The sequence below is a fragment of the Acomys minous genome, assembly GCF_964271855.1.
Source record: "Acomys minous genome assembly, chromosome: 13".
NCBI lineage: Eukaryota > Metazoa > Chordata > Mammalia > Rodentia > Muridae > Acomys > Acomys minous.
Window position 1 is genome coordinate 62,593,624 of NC_140495.1, and position 9,003 is coordinate 62,602,626.

A 9,003-nucleotide genomic window follows, 5' to 3' on the forward strand; every position below is an offset into this window, starting at 1 on the left:
TCCGTGTGTAACCTAGTTCTGGAACTCTGTGGACCAGCCAGGCATGGTGGCTTATGCCTATAAAAATCCCAGCACTCAGGGAGGCAGAGGCAAGCGGATCTCTGAGTTTGAGGCCAGCCTGGTCTACAAAGTGAGTCCAGGACAGTCAGGGCTACACACAGAAACCTTGCCTTGAAAAACCAAAAAAAAAAAGGAAGAAAGAAAAAAGAAAAAAAAAAGAAACAAAAAGCCAACAACCAAAACTTCAGCATATATTTGAGCTGTTAGAAATGGCTCAGACTGCCTGTGCCTTGCTTATGAGGCCAGCTGAAAACACAAGCTGAAGTGTTCTGCCTGCCCTTAGCTCCACTGACTGACTTCCTTTTTGCACTACACTGAAAACTTAGGCCTTTCAGCTTTCTTCTTCAGCACTAGTAGGCCTGGAAAAAAGAGAGAGAGAGAATTGAAAACAAGGGTATGAAAAAAATCTGAATTTCTTCCCAAACCTTCTTCACCTTTGCAGGCTAGCTCCTGGGTTCCTCCAATCCATACCAGATGGGGCCACAAAAAACTAGTGTAGGGAGTGAGAAGTGTAATTGCCTCTCCCCCATGACCCCCACCCTGGGCCCCACCCCAAAACAGGGTTTTCTCTGTGTTGCCTTGTCTGTCCTGGGCTCACTTTGTAGACCAGGCTGGCCTCCAACTCACAGTGATCCATCTGTCTTTGTCTCCCGAGTGCTGGGGTTAAAGGTATGTAAAATTGCCTTTTTTAATCTCTGGCTGACCTGGTACTTGCTTGCTCTCAAGGAGTCCTCCTGCCTCTGCCTCCAGAGTGCTGGGATTTCTGGTGTGTGCCACCACTGGGCAGACTATAGTTACTTTTTTTTTTTTTTAACTAGGGGTCTCAGCTTTTCAGAAGGATGTTCAAGATTCATCAAATGGTTCTTGCTGCCGGGTGTGGTGGCGCACGCCTATTAATCCCAGCACTTGGGAGGCAGAAGCAGGTGGATCATTGTGAGATTGAGGCCAGCCTGGTCTACAAAGCGAGTCCAGGATAGCGAAGGCTACACAGAAGACCCTGTCTTGAAAAACCAATAAATAAATAAATAAAAGATGGTTCTTGCTGTGTATGCCTAGCTGGCCTGGTACTGTTTCCATGGCTAGCCTCCTGAGGGCTAGGATCACAGGCATGGCGTCACAAGGAAACCTGTGCAGCTGTAGTGGTCACAATGACCTTGTCTTCTGTGGGACATGCACCTACTTCCACTTCCTCAATGTTTCCTGATGTTGGGCCAGCCCAGGGACATTTGTAATGTGACTTCTCTAACATTGACCAGCTATGGGTCTGTTATGGTTTGAGGTTAGGGTTTTTTGAGCTGAGAATGCTGTGCGTGGCCCCTAGGGCAACTCTGAAAATGTTCATGACTATGTGGCACCTGCCCCTTTACACCATCTTGTGCCCCACTCAGATATGCAGTGGCATCCATTGCTCGTGTCCTTGCATGTTAGGTTCTCAGCCCCAGTACTGACAGGAAAGGGGGTTGGAGGTGATACATTATGATCTAGTCACTTTATTATTTTCTGTACTTGAATCAATGTTGAAGAAAATGGCTGAGATATGTTCTTTCCCCCCCCCAAAGTCTTTTTTGAAAAAATTTGTTTCATTTTATGTACATTGTTTGCTTGCATGTATGTTGGTTTACGGACAGTTGTGAGCTGCCATGTGGTTGCTGGGAATTGAACCCAAGCCCTCTGGAAGAACAGCCAGTGCTCTTAACCACTGAGCCATCTCTCCCACCCCTACCAGAAAGTCTTCTAATATATTCCTGTGCCTGATTAACTACAGTGGTGTCTTCTGACCACAAAGCAGGCTCTGTAGGCATCACCACCTTGAAGATCAAGGACACTGGGAGGCACCGATGCTCCCTTCCGTTTCCTGTGAGGGAGGGAGGTTGAGCAAGGGGCTACCAGGTATTCTTCCTGCCACAATACTACTGGACGTCACTTCCTGACATTTCTGTTCAAAGCAGTCTATTCAGCTTCTGTCCCCTGGATGGCTGCCACTTACGTACAAATAATCCTGTCTACTGTGTGGGTTAAGGTAGTGTTGACTGCAAAGCACCCACTTGTGGTCACAACCATCACTGCACTTGAGCAGGCAGGCGACTGCAAGGATGTATTTGCCTTTTTGTTGTTTACATGAGAATATTGGTAAAATCTACTTTTAAAAAAAAGCTGATTTAGAGCCGGGCATGGTGGTGCACACCTTTATTCCCAGCACTTGGGAGGCAGAGGCAGGCGGATCTCTGGGAGTTCCAGGACAGCCAAGGATACACAGAGAAGCACTGTCTCGAACAACCAATAAAGGAAAAAGAATTAACTTAATAGCAACTAAAAATGAATGTGAGCAGAGAAGGGCTGTCGCTTCAGAGAGAGCTGTGCTGTCTGGCCAGCACAAACATACAGGAAGAGTAACTGTCTGCATGATTCAGACTAAAAGATCTGAGGCCACAGCCAGGGCCAGGCTGGCAGTCTGTGCAGGCCCCTGGGGACCACTGGGTTTCTAGTGTAGGGGTGAGCAAAGACCTGGTCCCTTAACCCATTAGTGGCACTGTGTCCCAGTCAGGCTCTAACAGCCTTGCAGCCCAGACTTCCTGTGTGTGATTTCAAGATCCTGAGTCTCCAACCACGCAGCTGCTTTCTGGCCCGTAGCTGTGGGGAAGTGCTAAATATGGATCAGCAGGGCCCTGTGAAGCTCTCGGCCCAGGGCAGCAGCAGCTTCTTCCTGGCCTTGGCTCAGGATGGGGCCGCTTGGCGGGAATTCAGATCCATAGGTGTCTCTGTCTTGGGCCCAGCTGTTCAAACCCAGACAAGCCACTCATTCTCTGAGGCTCTGGCCCCTCACCAGGGAATGGCATTATCAGTAGGGACCTGCCACGGGAATTAAAGCCATCTGTCCAGAGTAAGAAGATAAGAACATTAACGTTGCAAGGTCCCCTGTAACCAGATGAGCCTCAGCATTCTGGGGTGGCCTACCTAAGCTACTTGCTCCCCTCCCCCACGCCTCTAGGCTGTGCAAGCTTGGGGACCAAGCCTTGCTTGCCTAGTTACTTCCAGTGCGTAGACTTGGTTTCCTGCTGCAGTCAGTCAGCTAGGAATCACAAGACTGTGGGGGCAGGATGCAGGCTGGGGCTGCTGGAGCCAAGGAAAGTTTGTGATGTCACAGGTTCCTGCCCTGGCCTGCGAGGTTCCACTAAAACTCGGGAGGAGGTTCACCTGTTAGGATGCAAGACACAAAGAAGGAGAGAAAGTCTGAAGTATTGATCAAGCTCTCAAACTTTATTAGTCAGGCAGCAGTACTTATAAGCCAGAAGGCAGGGAAGCATATTGCTATAGCAACCCAGCTGCAGGCTTTTCTCAAAACGGAATTCCAGGCAGGGTTATAATGTCCTGCTACACAGGGTATCTGGCTCCATCTTTGTCTAGTGTAACTGCTAAACCACAACAGGGCTGCTCCATCTCTATCTGTCTTTAGTCTAACTGCTGACCCACAACAGGCAGGAGGATCGCTGTGAGTTCAAGGCCAGCCTGGTCTACAAAGTGACTCCAGGACAGCCAAGGCTAACACAGAGAGACCTTGTCTCAAAAACCCAAGGAAAAAAAAAAAGAAAAGAAAGAAAGAAAAGAAAAGAAAAAACAAACAAGGGGTTGGAGAGATGGCTCAGTGGTTGAGAGCACTGACTGCTTTTCCAAAGGACCCAGGTTCAAAACCCAGCACCCACATGGCAGCTCACAACTGTCTATAACTCCAAGATATGACACACTCAAACAGACATACATGCAGGCCAAACACCAATGCACACAAAATAAAAAGAAATTTAAAAAAAGGAAGAAAAAACAAACAAAAAGCAGAGAGAGAGAGAGAGAGAGAGAGAGAGAGAGAGAGAGAGAGGAGGCATTTCTGATCTTCCACCTTTTCAGAACCCTAGAAACTTCCATCCATCCACATGCCCAGGGATTCCAGGGCTGGCACGCTGAACTCTCAGCATGCCAGGTGAAAGCTTGGGTCCCCCACCCCCAAGGTTTCACCACGTAGCTTAGTCTAGCTTTGAACTCACTACTGTACACAGACTCTCACCTCACTGTTATAGCTAGGTTGGCTTTGGACTCTGTAGCTCCGGCTGGTTTGCAACTATGGTCCTCCCGCCTCACTTCCCCAGTGCCGGCACTACAAGTGTGTACCATTGCCCAGCGTTCAGCCCCTACACTGTCCTTTCTTAGAAAGGGCTGGGCCTCTCCTACCCTGCAGCTGGCCTTCCTGCCTTTAGCCTTGACCTTCTCCAAGACTCGCCCTGAAAACCTCCAAGCTGGGTTCTGTGTGTTCCCTCTGGTTCCTCCTTCCCGCCTCGGCTTGCCTTCTCCCTCTCTCAATCACGTTTATCGGGACGTTGTCAAGCCCAGGCTTCCTTTGTAGGTGAGGCAGGTTTGCCTCCTGCATCTGCCTCCATCCTAGCATTGCACACCCAGCCACAGTCATTAGTTTTGCTTGATTTCTGAGACAAATTCTCACTATAGTCCTAGCTCTGTAGAGCAGGCTGGGCTCAAACTCACAGATTTGCCTGCTTCTGCCTCCCAACTGCTGGGGTTACAGGTGTGTGCCACCACACCTGGTGGCACCTGGATCTAGTCATTAATTTGAATGAGTCTTCTAAATGTGTTGTTAGTTTTCTTGATTATGCCAGTAATATTGACACTTTTTATTTTTACTGTAGGCCAGGCTGGCCTCTCACTCACAGGTTTGCCTGCCTCTGCCTCCCCGAGTGCTGGGGTTACAGGTATACGCCACTGTGCCTGTCTCTTGTAGCCCAGGCTGTCCTTGAGTTCACTATGTAGCTGGGGGTTATCTTGAACTTCTGGGCCTTCTGTTGCTATTTCCTGAAAGCTGGGATTACTGAAGTGAAACCATGCCATTTTATGCACATCTGACGTAGAGTCCAGGATTTTGTGCATGTACTTGGCTTCCCTGACTCTCCCCAACCGCCCATGAACTCTAGGGTCTTATGTAGCTAAGGTTGGCCTCAACACACACTATATAGCTGAGGCTGACCTTGAAGTTCTCATCTTCCTGCCTCTGGGAACACAAACAAGCATTACTATAACCAGCTATTGCCTTTTGAAGGAAAACACGCATGCACTGTGTGTAGTATGTTGACTGCATGTATGTAAGTATACCATGTGTACTAACCTGGGACCCACAGAGGCCAGATGAGGGTCATCAGATCCCCTGGAACTGAAGTTACAAATGGTTCTGAGGCCCCATGTAGGGGCTAGGAATTGAACCCAGGTCCTCTAAAAGGGCAGCCAGTGTTCTTAGCCACAGAGCCACCTCTCCAGCCCGCTAGTGTTATTATTTTATTCCCAATTATGTGTCTGTATGTGTGTATGTACATGTGGTGCCTAAGATGTCAGATCACCTGGAGTTGGAGTTACAAGTAGTTGCGAGCCTCCTGATGTGTTGGAAACTAGGCTTTGGGTTCTTTGTAAGAGCAGCATGTGATCTCACCTGCTGAGCCATCTCTCCACCTCCTTGTTTGCTGGTTTTGTTTGTTTGTTTGTTTGCTTGTTTTGCGGGTGGAAGGGGTTCGAAACAGGGTTTCTCTGTGTAGCCTTGGCTGTCCTGGACTCCTCTGTAGACCAGGCTGGCCTCAAACTCACAGAGATCCACCTGCCTCTGCCTCCTTGAGAGCTGGGAGTGCTTGTTTGCTGGTTTTGTTTTTTGAGACAGGGTTTCTCTTTGTAGTAGTCCTGGCTGACCTAGACTCACTTTGTAGACCAGCCTCGAATTAACAGAGATCTGTCTGCCTCTGCCTCCTGCGTGCACCACCTTTAGTCCCAGCTAGTTTGCTGTTTTTAATAAGGCATTGAACAAGCTTGATTTAATAGCCTTAACCCAATAACTAGATAATTAATTTTCTTAAGTTGATCTGGGAAAGTTACAAATACTAACAGCCTCATTTGGGTTTAGTAATTCATGTTCATTTTCCCAGCACTTAGAATTTGGGGTAGAAGGATCGACATGAGTGCCAGGGCAGCCTGGGCTACATAGTGTTTCACAGGCCAACCTGGGCTACTGAGTGAGACCCTGCCTTAAAAATGACGGTGAGGCTCTTCTCCTTTCCTCCGCCATCACGCGCTGTGTGTCAAACTCGCCTTCTCGTCATCATGGCTTCTCACAAGACTTTCAGAATCAAGCGATTCCTGGCCAAGAAACAAAAGCAAAACTGGCCTGTTCCTCAATGGATTCAGATGAAAACTGGTAACAAGATCAGGTACAACTCCAAGAGAAGACACTGGAGGAGAGCGAAGCTGGGACTGTAAAGATTCAGAGTGGCGAGACTGAGGCTTTATACTGAATCAATCAGATGGAGTTCAGCATTTTTAACCCCGGGGTGGGGGAGTGGGGGGGTGGGGGGGTGGGGTGGGGACTTAGTCCTGTCTAAATTGGGGGTGTGACTTGTCCAGTAATAAAATGTAGACCGTTTCAAGCCAATTAAAAAAAAATGACAGTGAGCTGGGCATGGTGGTGCACACCTTTAATTCCAGCACTAGGAAGGCGGAGGCAGGAGGATCTCTGTGAGTTCGAGTCCAGCCTGGTTTAAAAGAGAGCTCCAGGACAGTCAAGACTACAGAAGAAACTCTGTCTCTGAAAAAAAAAAAAAAAAAAAAAAGAAAGAAAGAAAGAAAAGAAAAGATGGTGAGTGGTGCTAGAAAGGTAGGTCAGTGGTTAAGGTCACTGCTTGGTTGCCCTTCCTGGCACTCAGACATACATGGAAGCAAACACCCATATATATGCTGGGTGTGGAGACACACAGCTTTGATCCCAGCACCCAGGAGGCAGAGGAAGGTGGATCTCTGTGGCCAACCATGTCTACATAGCAAGTTCCAGGACATTGGAGATTATATAGAAAGACCCCCATCTCAAAAAAATGAACAAACTAAAATACCCTGCCTCAGGCTGCAGAGATGGCTCGGAGTGAGTTAAGTGCACTCACTGCTCTTCCAAAGGTCCTGAGTTCAATTCGTAGCCCCCACATGGTGGCTCACAACTGTCTGATGCTATCTTCTGGTGTGCAGATGTACATGCAGACAAAGTACCTATATACATAAAATATAAAAATAATAAATCTTTAAAAATATCCTGCCTAGGGGGCTGGAGAAATGCTTCAGAGGTTAAGAGCACTGTCTGCTCTTTCAAAGGTCCTGAGTTCAAGTCCCAGCAATGACATGGTGGCTCACAACCATCTATAGGTGGGTCTGGTGTCCTCTTCTGGTGTACATGCAGGCATAACACTGTATATTTAAGAAATAAAGAAATTAAAAGCTAGCCGGGCGTGGTGGCACACGCCTTTAATCCCAGCACTTGGGAGGCAGAGGCAGGCGGATCGCTGTGAGTTCGAGGCCAGCTTGGTCTACAAAGCGAGTCTAGGACAGCCAAGGCTACACAGAGAGACCCTGTCTCAAAAAACCAAAAAAAAAAAAAAATAAAAAAATAAAAGCAAAAAACAAAAAACCTTTAGAATAAATTAACCACCAACAGTCCTAAAAAAAATTCAAAAAAGAAAAGAAAAATGTGTAGCTTTAAGTCTTCATGTTGGGAAAATTTAGTAAGCTAAACATTAAAGTTAGAATGACCTCACTTGGTGGCACTAGGGAGGCAGAGGCAGGTGGACCGCTGTGAGTTCGAGGCCAGCTTGGTCTACAAGTGAGTCCAGGACAGCCAAGGCTACACAGAGAAACCCTGCCTTGAAAAAACAAACAAACAAACAAACAAAATAGAAAACAAAGAAGAGGGCTGCAGAGGTGGCTCAGTGGTTAAGAGCACTGACTGCTCTTCCAGAGGACGCTGGCTCAATCCCCAACACCCACATAGCAGCTTATAATTGTAACTCAGTTCTAGGGCATCTGACACCCACAGACATACATGAAGGCAAAACACCAATGCACAGAAAATAAAAAAGTAAAGTGAAGAGAAGGGACTGGAGAGGTGACCCAGCAGGTGAGAGGGCTCCCTGCTCTGGCAGAGGGCCAGGTTCAATTCCCAGCATCCCTGTTGGGTAGCCGGTGGCCACCTGTAACTCCGGCTCCAGTGGTGCTCTGGTGCCCTCTTCTGGCATCACTGGACTCCTTGGAGCTGAAGTTACTGATAGTGGTGAATCACCCACTGTGGGTACTGGGAACCAAACTTAGATTCTGTGGGAAAGCAACCTTAACTGCTGAGCCATCTCCACCTTTTCAATCTCCTGCCTCAGTTTCCGGTGTGCTGGGGTGATAAGTTTGAGTGTTACACCCATTTGAGACTTGATTTATTTTATTTTTCTTTTCCTTTTCTTTTTTTTTCAAGACAGGGTTTCTCTGTGTAGCCTTGGCTATCCTGGACTCTCTTTGTAGACCAGGTTGGCCTCGAACTCACAAAGATCTGCCTGCCTCTACCTCCCGAGTGCTGGGATTACCGGCGTGTGCCACCACGCCTGGCTGAGACTTGATTTATAACCCAAACTATGATTACTATTTAAAAGTGCTCCAACCTGCTGGGTGTGGTGGCACGGCGCACGCCTTTAATTCTAGCACTTGGGAGGCAGAGGCAGGTGGATCACTGTGAGTTTGAGGCCAGCCTCGTCTACAAAGCGAATCTAGAACCGCCAAGGCTACACAGAGAAACCCTGTCTCAAAAAACCAAAACCAAAAAAACAAAACAAAACCTCCAACTATTTTTTGGAGGGGGGCTGAACAGCATCTCAGTACATAGCCCTATAGAACTGGCTGGCTCGGAACTTGCTATGTAGACCAGACTGGCCTCAAACTTCTGTCTCCTGAGTGTTGGGAATAAAGGCACGTGTCAGCACTGCCAGGCAAATGCTTCACCTTCAAGATGGCTCAACTGCTGCACAATCATGAGGACCAGACTTTCAGGTGATGAGCTGGGTGTCTTGCAAATGCCCATATGAAGGCATCGATGTGAGACAC

The 9,003-nt window shown here is 47.9% G+C and overlaps 1 protein-coding gene across 1 annotated transcript; it reads left to right on the forward strand.

Moving 5' to 3' along the window:
- The first annotated feature begins 5,930 nt into the window (after window positions 1–5,930).
- Window positions 5,931–6,414, forward strand: LOC311580664 (large ribosomal subunit protein eL39-like). The gene has a single exon (XM_084752335.1). It carries the CDS (start codon window positions 6,133–6,135, stop codon window positions 6,355–6,357), a length of 225 nt encoding a protein of 74 aa, XP_084608461.1. The 5' UTR covers window positions 5,931–6,132; the 3' UTR covers window positions 6,358–6,414.
- Window positions 6,415–9,003: the final 2,589 nt, after the last annotated feature.

Excerpts from the sequence above, each read along its gene's own strand:
- LOC311580664 (XM_084752335.1), top strand. The coding sequence starts at position 6,133 with ATGACGGTGAGGCTCTTCTCCTTTCCTCCGCCATCACGCGCTGTGTGT.